Source organism: Coturnix japonica, chromosome 7, assembly GCF_001577835.2.
Source record: "Coturnix japonica isolate 7356 chromosome 7, Coturnix japonica 2.1, whole genome shotgun sequence".
In the NCBI taxonomy this organism is placed as follows: Eukaryota; Metazoa; Chordata; class Aves; order Galliformes; family Phasianidae; genus Coturnix; species Coturnix japonica.
Window position 1 is genome coordinate 11,816,649 of NC_029522.1, and position 18,500 is coordinate 11,835,148.

An 18,500-nucleotide genomic window follows, 5' to 3' on the forward strand; every position below is an offset into this window, starting at 1 on the left:
TGTTAAATTTCATTTGACACGAACTATTTGCATATTTTAAGGGGAAAGGTGTTACTGTTCAAGCTTGCAGCTTTGGAACAGGAGAATTAATCACAAATTCTCTTTGGGAAATGTGCTATACTAAGTCCCTTATACCACACCAGCATAAGCCTGAAATCTCCTGTGTGATTCCCATGTTGTTGGAGCTAGCCATAATCTTTCTGCCTAGTACTGTGGGGATGGCAGGGGGCTTGAGGAATACATGAATTCTTTTCTACTGCCAAGAATTTCGTTATTATGCAAACTCATCTGCTCCTGAGTGTTCAAGTAAGTTTTAATTTTTCCTGATCATAAAAACAAGTTTTAGAAGGCCTGATGCTATCTATGGCCTTGTGTTTATTTCCCACAGACCTCAGTTCATGCACTCAAGCTGAAAAACAGCAGTACTTTTGACTGTACAGAAAACTGAGTGTTTGCACTATCCTAGAACATGCAGTAGCTTTCTTACTTGCCAAAGGACAAATCTGATTTTATTTATACATGAAGTTAGTGGATGTTCCACATGCTTTCCTGGTGAGGCTTGGATCAGAATCTAGCCCCTGGATATGAACCAGAGGCCAAGGAAGATCATTCAAGTTTCTTGGAAACAGCCTTTTTGGTCTTCTTGAAATTGAGGAGGAGCAGCCCAGTTGCTGCTCAGCTATATTCAGTGCCTTGTAGTTGGACAGCTAAACTATTTCAAATCATGGCTGTGTCCTGCCAGACCCAAGGTCAAGGTTGGTGGAGAGCAGGTGGGATGTATGCATCACAAACTCTTCCTCTCTCTCTCTTCGCAGCTCTTTGAAGGCAACATCCATTATGATATCCCTGAAATCCGGAGGTTTGACCCTGTTCCTGCCCAGTACATCCGAGTGCACCCAGAGAGGTGGTCTCCAGCAGGAATAGGAATGCGTCTGGAAGTGCTGGGATGTGATTGGACAGGTAGGGCACCTGTGCCTCCACCCACTGGTTGTGAACCAGCAAGAAAAGAGTAAGGTTATTTCTCTCCCTGCTGTCCCACCACAGGGTCATGCTGGGGCAGGGAGCCACAGCTGCAGGATTGACAGAGTGGCCTAAGCCCATCTTTTTTCCTCCATCTTAAAAACAAGTCAGGTCAGGGGCTGTCCTTGACATGGGATGTAGTGCAATGTCTGAACGCCAATTCAAGCTTTCCCAAGGTGCTGCATGTGGGATTTATCCCCACCTCCCTTCTACTCCTTTTGAATCTTTTATCTGGATATTGTGCAGGCTTTTCCACTCCCAGTGTTAGTTAGACAATATGTGCACTTTTCAACCCAAATAAATAGGACAAAAAAGTAGGAAGACAAGCAGAGGCACAAAAGTGAGGTGCTGGGACCACTGCAGTTATCTTGAGCTGCCCCAATAAGGCTTTACTATGAAAACAGCTATCCCTCTCACTAAACCCCATGTGGAAATCCTACTGCAGAGAAGGCTGGGGATTTACGACATTCCTAAGAATGGGAAGTTTGTTCACTTTTGCCCACCTGTTTTTCACAAGTGAAACATCTTGCAGATGCCATTATTTTTAATGCAGAAGTGAAAACTGTCTAACAAGCTCACTGGGATCAATAGAGGCTGTGCCTCTGACCCTTCTAAGGCTCAGTCATGATTGATTGCTCCATAGTTTCATCCCCAAAAGCCAAAAATGCACCCAACAGTTCATTGTGTCTGATGCTTTTCAGTGCCAGGGGCTAGTTGTCCTTTCTTTTTCTTTTTCAAATTATTTTAATAATCCACTTAAATCTAAATCTGGTGTCCAGATGTCAGCGATAAAGAGGTATGATTTCCATTTTGTAAACACATCTGTACAAAGCATTTTCTTACAAGAATTCCTGTTCTTAGAAACTTGAAAGACACAGACCTTTTTTTTCCCAGCCTTTTGTATAGTGTTTACTAGCCTTTCCTCCTGTGAAGCTCTGTGAGATGCATTACCAACCTGAACAGCAAGTATAGAACACATATACACACCATTAACAATGACGATTTGTCACCTTTGATATCAATGGCATATCTTTCTCTGGACTGCAAATACATTGTAGACAATCTAAACTTCAAATCAATATTAAACCTTAATTTAAACATTAAGACATCTTCTTTGGGATGACAGGCACAAAGGCTTCCATGCAAGCAGTGGGAGATGAGGCACTGCACAGAAGCAGTCAGGCAGCCCCCACGCCGCTGCTTCCCGCAGCTCCCAGGCATTTCTGGTTGCCAGATCTCCATGGCTCATTGCTGGCTGGTGCATCACACTGCTGTACCCTGATGCTATGCTTTCCTCTGACCATGTCTATGTTAGACCCTCCAGAGCACTCCCTCAGATTAAAAAGCCAAAGAAATGCAACTTCCTCCATTTCTAGTCCTATTTTTAGTCCAAATTTTCTTTTAGGGCTGTGTCCGTGTTCAATTTCAGTATCAGCAGCAACAGCCGATGTTTTTTCCAGGCAGGGTGCTTTATGGTCATTTCCCAGCGTGGCTGTCTTAATCATTTGCACGTTGTAATGTTTAAAACTCAACTGCCAAGTCATAAATATTTTTAGCTTTATTGATCTACAGGCATTCTGCTTTGTAATCAGAGCTGGGCTTGTAATCTTGTGGATTCACCATGTTACAAAGAACATTTAGATCACCAGTGAAACCTGGGGAGCAGAGATAGCCCATGGCTTTATCTGCATGCTAAATGCGGTCCTGGATGCAGGCAACACAGCCCTCCTTTGCTGGGAGGATTCAGGCGTGTTACAGAACTGGCTGTGAAAACTCAGGCAATTGCACTTGCTTGGAAGCAAGATTAAGAGATGGATTAAAGCAAGCTGATTAAGAATATTTTCAAGTGAGGGCCAAAGCCAATGTGTAACCTGCTCAGCTGTTTTCATTTCTTATCAGCAATGAGCATCTTAATTACTGAGTCAACCAGGTAACTTGGCAGCAACCGGGCCCGTAAACTAGTTGGCTAGTAGCTCAAACACAGTGAAGCAAGCAGTCAGCAATTGGCTTCTTTCAAAGACCTGCCAATTTTTTTTCCTCTGAAGAGTGGAGATTGATGAATGTTCACTTGCAGCTGGTTTTCTCTCCTTTGAAGTTCCAAACATCTGGTTTCAATTGCTCGGTGACTTTGCATTTTGATCATCCGTTACCACCAGTTGCACAGACACTTGCTGGGCCAGGGAGAAAGAAAGCGAGCAAGAGACCTCTCTTTTTCACTTTCCATTTCACACATTGCATTGTCCTCCCTGCTATTTTCATTATCTCATGTAACCATCTTGTTGCGGCTCTGCCATGGTAACTGATTTTTCAAGATATATTTCTGCAGCTTGTCTGGGGCAATGCAACACTGCTGATTTACATCCTCTCAGCATCTGTGTCCCGTATGGGACTTGGCTTTCAAGGACCTTCCATATTGTCACATTTCAGCTATAAATCTTAATATACAAGAACAACAACCTAAAAAATGTACCGGCTCTAAATAACGTGCAGCTTTTGATACGTTGCCTTCACCTGCTGCTTTCTCCCCCTCACCCCCCTTCTTTTTTATGACATTTTTCTGTGCCTGGCTGCTTGCAATTTGCTTCTTGGTTGTGTTTGGAGTTTTATGGGGTTGTAACAAATTTGAACTTACAAATTAAAAGACTTTGAGGTTATTTGGTATTTTGCTTTGAACAAAAGACAACGACTGGAAAAAAAAAGGGGAGGTGGGCGGGACGACTGAGTCTCTGTGCAACATGTTTAATAACAGGAAAATAAAAGGGCAGAAAGGAGCCTATGGAAAATATTCAATGTATTTAGCTATTTCCTCCTGCTTCTGGCTTTATTAAATGATATCCTGAAGGGTGCCGACAAAGCAACACAATCACACACAAGTGAGCAAAGCAGCCTCTTTTTGAAAGACGAAAGAATAAAGGCTGCTGTACTCCAGTTAGCGCACCCGTAAAAGGAGAGCCTGCTGGAATCTAATGTCGTTTACTGTTGATCTTAATATCCTTCTCTTTCTTGCTTAAATTTCCCCTGACACCTGCTTTGAGGTTGTACCACATGGGCCATGTTGGAGAGAAGGAAATTGGACAGAGACACTTTAAAAGCATAGTCAGGAGCCTGGAGTGTGAAACCAGATGCTTTCTGCAGTGAGCCAGAGCACACCAGGGGATTCTACGGGTCCGTTTGTGGTTACGTCATTTGTGGGTTTGAGTGACTTGTTTTATAAATTGGCACAACTGGTGGGAATGTTGTGTGTGTGTTTTTTGTGTGTCATATGCCTTTATGAAAGGAAGAGATGTTCTGCCTGTGATCTCTGTTATCCAGTAAGTACAGCCAAGAGGACTGCCAGCACCCGTGTAGATTAAAAAATGAAGAAAGAAAGTAGCAGGTATGTCTGGAGGAGAGCATTGTCCAACAGGGACTCTAAATCAAAGGAACCCCCATATGGAAACAGCCAGTTCAGACCAAGTTCAAACCACACTGACATTCGTAGCATGCGGAAGTTTTGTGGTAGTCTTGTCCTGTCTGCTCCTACCATTATAAGAACACAAGAAAAAGACTTCTTGCTTTGTTTCCTATTACCTGGGCTTTTTGTATCATCTATTGCAAACAGCATCTCTACTCCGTTTTGCAGATGTGAAGCCCACTGCAGAGACACTGGTGCCCACTTTGAAGAGTGAAGAGACCACCACCCCGTACCCAACTGACGAAGAGGCAACTGAGTGTGGTGATAGCTGTGGAGAAGAGGAAGGTATGTATCAGAAAAGTGCATCTTTATCTCAGTAAAAGTTGGGTTCAGAGCAAAGAAAACAGTCTTATCTTCCCATTTGTTCCTGTATATGGGTCTGATTCCTGGAAAGCTTACAGTAATGTTATTAGCAATGGGTTGAGATTAAAAAAAAACCAAAAACAACCCTAGCCAAAATCTGATAAGTTATATCAAGGAAGGATGCGAGAGCAAGACAGATAGCAACTAATTCGGTCCCTAGGGTATGAGACTTAAAGAGCTGCTCTCCCAGCTTCCTTACATGACCTGAAGCAGCTCACTGAGGGCCCTGTTTAGTACCAGATCCTTCTGGTTGTGTGTCATAAATTCAGAAGATGGTTCAGGGAGAGACTGCTTGTCATGCCGGGCTCTTTTTGCACTGATCACAAACGTGGGAGTAAATCACAACATGCAGAGAAGGCAGGTGTCCTGAAGACAACCTGTCTTGTGAGGATCATCTTGTTTAATATCAAATGCTTAAAAATTAGGAGGACAGACTGGGCTCCCTGTGCAGGCAGGAGAGGGTGAAATACTAGCTGCAAGCACGAGTTTGCCCCCTCCCTTTCTTAGATGGCTGTCAGATATATGGGGGATGGTTTGGTGTCTGTGGTGCTTGCCTGCCTCTTCTGATTGTAGAAGAGGCTGAACATTTTAGACTATGTACTTTGCTTGTAAAGAGCTGATGCAACAGGGAGACTAGTTCTCCCTGCCTCAGCTCCTTACTTCTAAAACAAACATCTTGCCTTTCTGCTCCTTGCAAGGGCAGGGTGAGCATCTAAAGCTAGAAATGATCAGATTAAGGGAGAGGGCATGGCAGAGCCTTGTAGGGTTGGAGGCATGGTACAGTGTAAAGGAGAGGCACACCTCTGGGCACAACAGCAGGGCCTGGGCCTCAGCAATGAGCCTCAGGCATTTACACAAAGACTGCAGTGAGAAATCTCATGACAAAATGCTGTCCTGTGAGATCATTCCTAGGACTTCTGTTACTGCATCTTCTAGTCCCAGAGAAAAAAATTAATGGGTTTTTAAATATATAAATTAAAAAAAGAAGATTAATTGTCTTTTTCATCCCTCCCACTGGGATTCTGCTGTAGTTCAATTCTGGAAATGCAAGTTACAAAAACAGCTCAAAGGGCCTGATTCTAATTTCTTTGCCTCGATGATGAGCCTGTGCAACCCTGCTACTAGTGAGGCACTTGGGAAGCTGCTGAGAAGAATTTAGGCCAGTAATAGTCTATGCAGCAAAACAGTTCCTGGGTGAAGTCCAGTGCAAGAGGGAGTGGAGTATGCTGGGGAGCGTGGAACCAGCCTCCATGTCAGCTTCCCTCAGATTTAGCAACAATTTTCATTCTCATACTTCATAAACAATGAGCGTGTTTCTCTCGACAATCAGATTTATGACAGGCAAATAGAAACAATGCTGCTCTCCAGGGTATGAGGTTAGATTGGAATAAAAGGATCCATGATCTGCATTGTTTTATTTCGAAGAGGGAGTGTGTAAAAAAGCACCGTGCCCCTCACAGCAAAGTTCCCTGATGCCTATCGCTTGAGTCACTCACCTCCTTCTGGATATCACTTGCTTTTCTGGCACTGTGATTTAGAACTTCCTCTTTGCTCAGGAAAAACCCAGCCTATAATTGGTCTCTGACGTGCGTGTCCGCTGAGTGCTTGGGATGATCTCAGGCCATCTCTGCAGCCTCCATGCCTTATGGCTGCTTCCCCCACCGAGGGAGCCAGCAGCCGCCTCGCTGCTACATGCAGCCCTTGGCATGTGCCCTCCTGCCCACAGACCTGTCTCTGCAGGGAGGCTCTCCAGAGCTTTTAAAGCTCTTGACACAGAAGAATTAGCTCTGCTCCTGTTTCACAGCTAAAATCTTAAAGGGCGCACTCAAAGACCATGTGGCGAGTCCATAGCAGAACTAGAAATAGAGGCTGTCTTCTTTCACTTAGAATCCAAGAGCTTGAGCTCATAGTGGCCCCACATTTCCCCGGTAGCATTTCCATGAGAAGGTAGGAAGTGATGAGTGACAGCTCGCCACGTTGACAGACAGCTCCCGTCTGGTGCAAGTGGCTAGATCTGTCACTCAGGAGCTGGGATTTTGGAGCACTTGAGATTCTCCTTTTGGAACCAGAGCAGGAACTGAGCAGCATGGGGACACTCAGGAAGTACTCCTCCCTGACATTTAAGAAGGCATTTAATATTTGACCACTCTAGAGGATGAAGAGAAGGTGCTGATTGGAGTCTAGAAGCATTTGGAGCTTGCTTTTATATTTGCTTAGTTTGGTGGATTAGCTGCGGGATGAGGTGTGGGCATTTTGATGATGCAGAACTTAAGACTTATCCTTGGAGCTGTTGAAATGTGAGATAGGTTAAAAGCATCAGTCTGAGTGAAATTTCATTCTTTCTTCACTATTTATGGCTTGCTAACCATTTCAGTGGATTTTTTTTAAATTTTTTTTTAATCCAAGTTTGTTTTCTTTCTGTTTTGCTTTCTAAGATTTCCATCTTCCTGCAAACTTCAACTGCAACTTTGATCTCTCTGAAGACCTGTGTGGCTGGTCACACGACCTGGCAACGGGCTACACGTGGTCTTTTCAGCCTGCAAGCACCTGGATGGGCAACTCTGAACCAAGTCCCGAGACTGTGCCTGGTAAGATGATTAATGTCACAATGAAGTAGGGAAGAGGGAGCTGATGGGCCTTTCTCCTTGTGAACAGGATGACTGATTATGCACAGCTATCAGGAGTTGTGAAGGCTGTGCAGAGCTGAATGTTTTCTTTTGTGGAAGCTTTCAGATGCTTTGTTTTATGGGTTCATGACTTATTTATAGGACTGTGACTGCTGGCACTGAGTTGTACTAACTATCCTCTTGAGATAGTCTTGAAGCAGACACTGGGCTTTGAATCCCCAGTGACTGTGTAGGCTGGTCTGTGCTTTGTTCCACATCCTGATCCAAATGTCCTCTACAAGACCCAGTGTTTTTTTTCTCCAGAATGCACTTCCTCTTTTGTTAGAGGTGTGTTTTCTTCCTCCCATATGTTGCTCGGTTTGCCTACAGTTTTCAGCTATTCTGCACTCTGGGCATGCACAGGCTGAATTTCAGCCTCCTCTCAGTGAAGGATGATGTAAGCCCTAAGAATGCAGAAATACGCCAGCTACTTGCTGTTTGACTTTTGCTCTTTTTCTCTGCTTTGAAAGCAGAAGATTTGCATGTGTGTGGCTGAGCCTAATTTATGGAGGACCTCACTGAGATGGGCTGGCATGGGTTGGAAAGGGGCCTGCTTCTGTCAGTGTGGTTGATGCATCACTTTCTGTAGCTTCAGGTCTTTGACGATGCTCTGGGACTAGTGCCGTTTCCGTACCGTTCTTGACTTTGTGGCATGAGTTGCATGAAGGACATTTGCTGATTTCCATGTAACAGTAGCCTGTGGCACTGTGACATCTCTTCATGTTCATTTATTGCTTATGAAACCCAAGGTTCCATCAGGGAGAGCTGGCTGATGTTCCTGGCTTTGGCTCTGCCCTGTGATTCCAGTGTCAGCACACCGCATGCCCAGGTAGCTGTGCGTGCCTCGGGCTCCTCTCAGCTCTCCCATGCACCCCGGTGAGGTTGAGTCTGGAGATGCAAACATTCAGGCGAACCTGTTAGCCACCTGGCAGAGGCACTGGCCAGATTGGCAGCACTGCCAGCCAGTTGGAAAGCCGTGCAGCCAACACCTGGTAGGCAGTGCTAAAGAGGAAAATATGTATTCCAGAAACATATGGGAAGAGGAGAATCTGCTACATCTCCACACACAAATCACCCCCACAGAAACGCGCACATCGTTTTTCTCTTTGGATGCTGAGGTGCCCAGCATTTTTCTAAAAGTCACAGTAATGCCGTAAGCACAGCCTATATGGACATCTGACAGATTCTTTGGTGTGACACGGGGTCACAGTGTCTGCCATGGAGAAAACATTTTCATATTTCAAGTGTTTATCTCTTCAGCATTTGAGTGCTTTAGAAGATTAATATCTGGAGATCAGTGGAGCCTCAGGCAACTGGAGAGAACACTTATAGCCAGCCCCAGACTTAATAACCCTCCCCATCTCATTCGTTGTAATAATGTTTAATTAATATAAGCCTCCTGCAAGTAGGATAAAAATTACTTATTTTTATAACTCAGACTCAATTTTTCATTTCATTTCCTCTCCCCCGAGTCTCCCTACAATTAGTTGGCCACAGTTTCTTAGAAGATTGTGAGTGTATGCTGGTGCTGCATCAGACATCTCAGCACGCGGTTCTGGATTTTACCCTTCTTCTACCCTTTCTTCTCTTCCTAAATGAGTTATGAATTGCAGGACCCCAATCCCTTCAGCCAGGAGACCTTTCTCCTGCTGAGTTCAGTGCTTTGGTTTGGTACCAACACAGAGAGCAATCCTTCACAGTGCAGTGTCCTGCAGTGGGATGTGCCAGTGGGCACACACAGGCACTCAGACCCTGTCAGGAAGTCATGATGTGTATGAGCAGAGAGGGGAGGAGGCAGCAGCTCCAGAAGCCTGAAGTAATGTTCCCATGTCTTTGGAGGAGCACAGCAGCCAGGCTGTGAGCATGGCAATTTCTGAGCCCCTGTTATTTCAGCTGCCAGAGGTTTGCAGCTGCTCATGGTGACTCAGAGCTGTGCTCTGAAGCAGCATGGGCATCCCTTGCTCTGGTCACATCTTGAGCAGCTGCGGTCATGACACTGGCCACGCGGCCTCCTGGCTGGGTTGGCAAGGGGTACAGCCAGATGCTTGCCTTGCCCACACAGCATAGGGCTGCAGAAGGGCTTTGGTCCTGCTCTATAAAATTAAGAGGACAAGACACAAAGGGAAACAACTATTTGCTTTTTTCCTCCCTGCACAGCTTTTTTAAAAACCCCAAGAAACATGAAAAAGAGGCAGCATTTGCCCCTCGGCGGGGACAGAATTGAAGCATTGTTTAGTTCGCACTCCCCCATTCTTCCCCTGGCTTTCCCTCACGCTCCCTCCAGCATTTTGTTTCTACTTAGAAAACTCATCCACAGGCTCCAGGGAGCAAGGAATGAAAAGCCCTTGTTCGGGGTGGTCTTTTCTTGTGAGTTCCCCACCCTGGGGTGAGCAGTTGGGTGAAGCAGAGCAGCTGTGCTTGGTTTAGGGGAGGGCAGAAACTAATGGGAACTCAAAGCCACCGGAGTTCCATTTACTCTCTTTTAAAGGTACGGGCCGTAGCCAGAGCCTGCGGCCACTCCACAGTGGCAAGGAAATGTGCTGTGCCTTTAAGAGCCATGTGGGATATGTTTCTATTTCTTTTGAAAATGGCAAAACAAAAATTAAAATTAAATGTGAAAAAGTAATAATGAAAGGAGGAGCCCCTGCTCAGCCTGCATGAGGTGGGGGGGGGAGAGGGGGGAAGGAAATGACCATGCTGAAATGTCCTCTGTGAGGCTCTTGATTAGAAAAATCTGCTGAGAGACAGGCCTGAATTCCTCAGATATCGCCTGATTTCATTTTGTGCACTGCATGCAATTCCTCCTTGTCTTTGGCGCGGAGAACTTCTTGAGACTGAGAAGACACCCACTGCTCTCGTTCCACTATTTTTATTTCCAAGATACTCTTTCAGGCAGCTCTGCATTTCTTTTTTTAGTGCTGTGTTCCTTGGGCCCTTCGCACCATGGATTAGCTCCACATCCTCTCCTGCAGGCTCTCATTACATGGCTGGAGATGCTGGTGTTGAGCGTGCACCCAAAGTACCCCACTCAGCAGAAATTTAGCATGGGTCCAGCTGCTGCCGTGCCCTTTGTGAGCCTGGAAAATGCTGTTGCTCCCTTTTGCAATGCCCCCATGAGAGGTTGCCAGGATTTTTCCCTCTGTGGATTTTTAGATGCTTCCCATCTGTAAAAAGTTTCCCGTTTGCTGCACCTAGCGAGTTTCAGGCAGGAACAAGTTCAGGTTTCAATGAGGTTTCATCCTTTCTCCTGCTGCACGCGATGGCAGTGTGCCATTGGTATCAAGATAGAGCTCTTAATGATCTGAAAATGAATCGGGGTCGGTGAGTTGGGCAGCTCTTCAAATTTCACCAGTAGGGTGAACAGGACCTGGGTCACATCCTCAGCTGGCAGGTGCAAGTTGCATTGCTCTCCATGGTGCCATATGAGTAAGCCATTATGAGAAGCTGGATTAGGTGTGCTTTGCTCACTTTCTCCCTCCTCTGTTCTTGCAGTGCTTTAGCAAATGCCTTGTGGTCCCAGCAAGGCACCACAGGTCTGCATCTCTCACACACCCTGCTTTCTGTTTGGTGAGAGCCTGTGGCCGAGCTGTAAGCCCTGCACTGTTCAAACAGATGTGCATGCAGGAAGAGTGGTTGGAGCCTTGGAGCTCTCCTGGTCAGCTGGGTCCTGTGCCAGGCTGCAGAACCCACCTGGAGCTGCTGCTGCTGGTGTGGCCCTGCTGGCCCTGAGGTGAAGAATGCTGCTCCTTGGGCTGCAGGCACTGTAGGGAAAGGTTTATTTGTTTCAAAGTGTTTCCAGCAGAGGAATGTTTTTAGTGCTCTGAAGTTTCATAAGAGCTTATTTTATAAGGAAAACAAATGCCGAGTTGTTTTTAAGCTGGTGGTGACCCTTAACCGTTTCTTTGTTTTTCCCATGGGATCCTTGAGAGGAAAAATTTTATATTTTTCCTGCAATTCATGAGAATTTCTGCCTGGAGGCCTTGATGCTGCTCTGTCCAACCCAACAGAAAGGTTTCTGTGGTGTTAACAGAGCTGGGCTGAGCTGGGTCTGCGCTCTCATAGGGCTCGCTCGTGCCCTGGGGACATATCCTGCCCCTTTGAAGCAGGAGGGGGCTTTGTGGTGTGGGGTGCAGACTGCATTGCACAGAGCTGAGCATGGTTCTCCTTCCCACATTTGCACAGTGAGGACAGCACACCCTGACATCATTTGTCTCTGCAGCATAGTGGGGCTGTGCCGCCTGACCTTCAGGACACACAGTCTGGCTGGGCTGGGCTGGGCTGCACTGGGCTGTGGCTAAGCCTTGGGCTGGGGCTGGGCCATAGCCGGCATTGGTGCTCTTGTCCCTGCACTGCCAGCAAAAGTCTTGCTTGCCAGGAGCAGGAGGCAGGGAAGAAGAAACCGTTCCTCTTAGACTCACCCCTTTTATTCTTAGCATGCCTTGTTGAGTCCCTAATCACTTTTTGGACCCAAAAGCCAATGACACATGCTGACTATAAAACCAGGCTGGAAAGCCAGAAGCCGTCTCTCAAATCTCAGTGCATATATCGCTCCATGCCTTAGCAGCCTGTGAGTCACAGAACCTCATTTGTGTAAGCGTGTGTGAGCAGGCAAGCAGAGACGCATGCGAGCAGTGTGCGCAAGGGATGTACTGCTCAGCGGGTTGATGCCTGTCATTGTGCATGCACACAGCTGGGCGCAGGAAGGCCTGTGTGCACCTTTCATGTGGCAGTGTATGCTGCCTTCTGGGCTAGAGCTGGGTGCCGCGCGGGTAGCAGCCTGCTTAGCTAAATGTCAGGTGCTAATTGGCACCTGGCTTGTCAGGGGCACTGTGCCCTCCCTGCACACCCAGGGGGAGGCTGAGGGTCTGTGGCCACGCTGTGCTGAGAAGGACAAGAGGCTTAATTAAGAGAGGGTATGTAATGGCCCATCCATTAGCTGGGCTCCACAGGCAGGTTGAGGGCTTGGCACCGAGCAGGTGCAGCGTTTTATGCCTTTTCGTGGACTGATTTAGATACTGAAATGGCAAGGACTTGGCAGGCTAATTAGCACATAATCAAAATTGAGGGGAATTTCCAGCAGACGCAGTGATCTAGTTAATATAAATATTAGTTTTACAGAGAATTGATTTCCCTTTGTAAATGAAAGTCTGTCATTGAGGAGAGGCCTGTCACTGCAATTACAGTGACAGCTTTTTGAGGTGAATTTGCGTGATTTGCCAAAAAAATAAAAATATGAAACGGCCCAATCTCAATCAGCATATTCATCTGCTGTCATCCCCTGCACTGGAGCACCCTGCTGCTATGGAAGGGCTGAGCTCTCCCCTTCTCTGGGGAAAGGCAGGAGCCTACACAGCCTCAGGTCATGGCTCCAGCACTATGGCAGGACCAGGACCAGGCCTTACTGGGACATCCCAGAGTGGCATTTGTGGCTGTGCAGGCACCAGGTCCGAGAGCAGAGGTGGACTGTGGTGCTGTCACTAAAATACACACTGAAACAAGCTCTGTAATGAATAATAGTGCAGTGACCTTTGGAGGTGAGTAAGTGAAGGCAGTGCAGCATGCAGCCTCTATAGGAACAGTGGCTGTAAGTCAGTAATGCCCAGCAAGGGGGAAATGCTATAGGAACCTGGGGTGTGGGTAATTGCTTGTGTACATCCTGCCCAATGTGTTTTGCTGGAAAACCTCCAGGTGTGCTGCTGACACCAGCAAGGGAACGTGTGTTTCAGCGGAGGGACGCTGAAGCATTCAGAACCATGCACTCAGGCTGGCTGACCTTGGCAAGGAAGTGGCTGTACAGCTCCTGGCTGCAGCCTGACCTGAGGTACAAGGCTGCATCCCCCCACTGCCCCCGATGTCCTCTGATGGCCTGCTGGCAGGAGGGGATGGGCATGCCAAGAGGAAACTGTGTGGGCCAGATGGTTCACTTGCAGAGCCCGGCTGGTGATTTATCCAGGCTCACTACTGTACACACAACAATGCTTCCACCGTTGTCTGGCTGGGGATGGTTGCATGTTCATGCTCCTCTGGCTTCTCCACATCCAGATGAACTCATAAATCTTCCCTGAGATTTATGCAGTAGCATCAGTTGCAGAAACAGCAGTAGGTTAAAATGCCTGAGCAGGTTTGTCTTGCCTTCCTCTGCGCTGGGGTTTTGAGCTGCCAGTACTCCTTTGGTGGGGAAGTGACTGCTGTGTGAGCTGGAGCAGGGGCTGCAAAGTTCTGGGAAAGAGATGAAAATGTATTTTTGATCCTGGAGGAATTGATTGGCTCATCACTGCAAGGCTCCCTTCAAGCATCTTAGTAGGGGAAATCAGCCTTTCAGTTGCTTTCTGTGCCAAAGCCTTCCATTTACTGAATCAGTGACTTCTGGAACCACCAGGCTCCCACACACAGCTCCAATAATCACCTTGGCAGTGTGCTTGCTCAGCCAACCTCAGCAAATTCACAGGGCCCTCAGAAGGTGCAGCTAGCCATTAGAGTGATCCAGACACTTCATCTTCAGATGACACAGAAATGTCTGCTTATGCCCAGCTGACAGCCCCAAAGGTTGTCAGAAACCCAAGTGAGGTGCCCAAACTCACGGCACAAGTGAGCAGTTGGGTTACCCTAAGCCTGAGCCTCCCCACAGCCCTTGGGATTGCTGCAGAGCTTTCAGGACCCTGGCTAGACAGGGAGCACAAGAGATATGAGCTTTGGGTGCACCCAGGGATGGCACATGTCCCAGCCCTCAATCAGGCTGGTTAGATCCTGGCACCAAAATGGATGCCCCTGAACCCTGAGGATCCAAATTGGATCATTCTTGAGCCTGGGTGGTGTTTTTAGTAAGGACTGCCCTTGAGACCCTTTGAGCTGTGAGATAATTGTGTGATTGTAGTTTGATATCAATTTTGATGCCGCCTTGTTTGTTGTTGCTGCCTTTTCTTGTTGTTGTTGCTTTTTGCTTTGAAGAGGCTTGTAGTGAATTACAGAAAGAGGATTTTAATTCAGGAGACCTTGATGTCTTATTAAGCCTTATCGCTCCTCCGGTATGGAGTACAGCTTGTGTTTTTTTTCTTCCTTCCACTTGTTTATCTCCTGCATCTCCTCCTGCACCAATACCACTCCGAGGTAAATCACGAGAACACTCCTGCATTAGAGAACGGCATGGTACTTTCTCAAGTGATTCACTCAAGCAGGAGTGGGCAAACATGCTTTCATCTTTTTTTTCTGCTAATGTTTATTGGCATAAAGTGCCAAGTGACCCAAGTGCATTTCATAGGTCCTGGAAAATAGTGCCAGAAAATGTTGCTCTTTCTGTATGTGGCCGATCAGGAACAGATTTGTCCTTCATGCAGCAAAACTGCTGAAAGTTCATATGGAGTGGATACGCTTTTTCTGTATTTCTGTCATACATCCCAGGAGCAGAATGATGGCAGATCTTTCTGCTCTCTTGTCCTGCATTTATTTTAGAAGCCTTGTATCTCACAGCCATTGGTTTCAGCCCATCTGTCTGGCAGTGACAAGTGAGCAGCAGGGCCAGTGGCTGTGCAGCCACCGACACAGCTCGCTCAGATTGCCATGTCACCAAACTGCTGTGGCATTAGCAAGGTTGGCTCCAGTGTTCTGGATGGAGTCTGTCAAGGCTCTCAGATTTTAGTTTTGGAAGTTTTTGGGTGCGCTTTCAAAGTGCAGACACTGCTCTTCTGCCATTGCTGTGGGTGCTGAGTTAATCTATCATGCCCAGGTATTTTAATCCATGGAGGGCATTTTTGCTGCTATCAGTATTCAGCTCAAGCATCTCCAGAGATAGCAAGTATACCAAATCTCCATGAGCACTGGCAAAAAGCATGGCACAGTTTTAAGAGTAATGTTAAAGAAAGTGAATCCCTTCTGTATTTTGACTGCCTTCAAGTTTGCAGCTACCCAGACATCATCTGTGCTTACCTTGCTTGCTAGGACCAGGTCCCTCCTCCAGGCTGTGCTTCAGGGCTGTTGTACTGCACAGCAGAAAAACTAAGAGCCAGGCTTTCAATTTATTGTGGCTGTCCTCAAAATGAAGTGGTCAAAAATATCCTGACTGAGGACCGTGTAACTGCCAGGGGTGACCCTGCTCCCACACCACCTACCAGGCCATGCAGTGCTGAGCCCCAGCAGCAGGAGGTGAGACATTTGTTGCACGTGGATGCAGGAAATACTATAACTGGGTTTTCCTCTCCCAAACAGATGTCAAGAGCTACCTGCGGCTGCAGAGCAGTGGGAGGAGGGAAAGCCAGCGTGCCCGTCTCATCAGCCCCACCATCTACCTACCTCGCAGTGCTGTCTGCATGGTGTTCCAGTACCAAGTGTGGGGCAGCAGCGGAGTGATGCTGCGGGTCTGGCGGGAGGCCAGCCAGGAGCACAAGGCGCTATGGGTCATCACAGAGGACCAGGGCAAGGAGTGGAGGGAGGGCCGCATCATCCTGCCCAGCTACGACATGGAGTACCGGGTAAGACATGGAGTACCGGGTAAGATGCGGGGCGAGGTGTGCGTCCCCAGCAGAGCCCTAATGCTGTGGTGCACAGCCAGGACCTGTTCATCATTAGGAAATGTGGCTGAGAGGGGCTGTTTGCATTGTGTTTCTTGGGTTACTATAGAAACTAAACGACACTGTTTGTTATTCAGTGTGCCTGTCTTCAGCACAGACTTGGGCCTTTGTTCAGCCTGTTGCCTTTTATATTCCTCAAATCTCCCACTCTGCAAATATTTTTTTTTTCTTTTTTATTTTTATTTTTCCATTTTGTTCTGTGCAGTTCCTCTTTCCAGATGAGGGTCAGACAAGCCTGGCTGACCAGAGGCAGCATCCACTTCAGAGTGCAAGCCCCAGCCCTGTGCCCATGCAGCAGTGTTGAGAACAGGGCTCATGGCTTTGCAGGGGAGGTCTCCTTGCAGGCACCTCAGAGAGAAGGGCCACCTGAAGCAGGGAGAGGAGATCTATGGCATACAAAGCCCCAGAAAAGCTTTTGAACCCTCAGGACTAGGCAGGGAGAAGCAAAGCCAGAGCTTTGTACTGGAGCTGTGTGGCTAGTTTTCATGTATTGATCTGGGCTTTTTAATGAAATACTAGTAGGCACAATATGCCTACAGATAAGAATGATGGGCACCGGCTGACTACTTTGTGCATTAAACATGAATATACAGGCATTAGCTAAATAACAGCATCATTATGTAAATAATGCTAGTCTCTCCGCTCAGCAGTTCTTAGAACTAACGACTCTATTTATTTTTGTAAATATATTTTGCCCGTGATTAAGTAGGAATAAATTGACCCTTCTGTAACATTTCAATGCTTTTTATGCAGCGTTGATGGGAACTGCACTTTGCTGCTAATGTAGCCAAGTGCATATTGTGTCCTTCCCTTCCTTTTTCTGATCGAGGCCCGGCTGTGGGACTCTATTAACACCACAGCCCAGATTTGCTGCTGCTGTAAGTCAGCACACTGTGCCACTCACATCGTTTGTGCAGAAGGGGAGGAGGTGGCCTGCAGTGCTGAGCATTGATTCATTCCACGTGAGAAGCATTTAATTGAGCAAAATGCATGCTGAGTGCTGCCAGGACAGGTAGTGGTCTCCCTGTGAGCCCTTCCCTGCAGAGCAGCTTTCACTGAGCGAGGGGAGGCAGAGGCAGGAGGGGAAAGCAGGGTTGCTCTCAGGTCCACACAGGTGTGGAGGGAAGGCCAGGAGCAGATTTCTTGCCATTGCCCTCGGGAGCAGGAGCTGCTGACTGCATCCTGGCTTGACACCAGTGTTTCTGTCTTGATTTCCCACAGATAGTGTTTGAGGGATTTATACGCAGTGGTCACTCAGGAGAGGTCGCCCTGGATGACATCCGGCTAGGCAACGACATCCCTCTGGAGTACTGCATGGGTACGTGCAGCAGCTGCTGAGGGGCTGGGGATGGTGTGGGCAGATGTGCTTGGAGAGCCTTTGCTCATGGGTGGCTGCCGCTTCTCTACTGATGGCTCCTGGATCTCAGCTGGGATTCTCCTCACTTCCAGAGATGAGGGGGAATTGGTCCCTGGGGGATGGGGATTTCTGACTGCGTTGGCGTGAAAGGCAGGAGGCACATGTCTCTGCTGTGCAGAGCTGAAAGAGCAGCTGAGGGTGACTGAGGACTATTCTATGTGATAAGAACATACGCCAAATCTAAAAGGAAAGTGCTGGACAAAAGAAACCAGCTGTCAGTCAATATTACATGCTTAGAGGAGCTGATGAGTTCAAAAGGATTCTTCTTTAATAAGAAATAAGATAGCAGAGGGGTTTTACAGCACTGTTAACAGAATAACAAAAGGAATTCTTGTCCTAGAATTCACCATCCCCTAAACCAGGCCAAAAGCCTGTTAGGGTCTCTCAATGTGAAAGACAGAGAGTACTTTAAAAAAAAAAAAAAAAGCAGAGAAAGAAAAGATGTATTTTAGCAGTTTGGTGGTGGAGTATTGCCCTGCCCTATCTGACATATCACACTCATACTCCAATGCCTTTGCTCACCATGTAGGTTGGATGTGGATTTAGAGTCCTTTCACCTGAGAATGGGAGCAGCTGTTTCCATCAGTAGGACTTGTGTGAGAGCCCGGAACCAGGCCCCCGCCCTTCTGCTTGCCCCAGGGTGGGCAGGTTTAACTGTTAACCACTCATAAACCCCATGTAGGGAGGCAGAGGCTCCTGGTGTTTCCTACTCTGAGTGGGGTGGATGCTCAGAATTGAGGTGTGTGTCTCAGGGAGTGGTACACGGGATTAACTGTGTCTGCAAAGGACTGGGTATGTCTCTTGCTGCCCTGGGTAGGTGGGTGATGTTGAAGATGGTGCAGGGGCTAATACTGGTAACAGAACAGGGGAGCAGGTCTACACCAGAGACACTCCTGAGTACCATAGGTCCCAGTTTGTTTGATGCTTTGAATGCTGTTGGTCTCCTATCTGCCAAAGGAGCTAAAGCTCCGTATGTCAAATTCCCTGTATCAAGGCTTGACAGTGGTGTTTTAATC

The 18,500-nt window shown here is 47.3% G+C and overlaps 1 protein-coding gene across 6 annotated transcripts in view; it reads left to right on the forward strand.

Moving 5' to 3' along the window:
* The window catches only part of NRP2 (neuropilin 2), an 80,563-nt gene that overhangs the window by 43,873 nt on the left and 18,190 nt on the right, over positions 1–18,500 (forward strand). For all 6 annotated transcript variants that reach the window (XM_015868258.2, XM_015868260.2, XM_015868263.2 and 3 more), the window contains exons 10-14: positions 816–960; positions 4,643–4,759; positions 7,273–7,425; positions 15,706–15,968; positions 17,289–17,385. In XM_015868258.2, the coding sequence (XP_015723744.1) occupies positions 816–960; positions 4,643–4,759; positions 7,273–7,425; positions 15,706–15,968; positions 17,289–17,385 (775 nt within the window). The remainder of the gene's footprint in view (positions 1–815; positions 961–4,642; positions 4,760–7,272; positions 7,426–15,705; positions 15,969–17,288; positions 17,386–18,500) is intronic.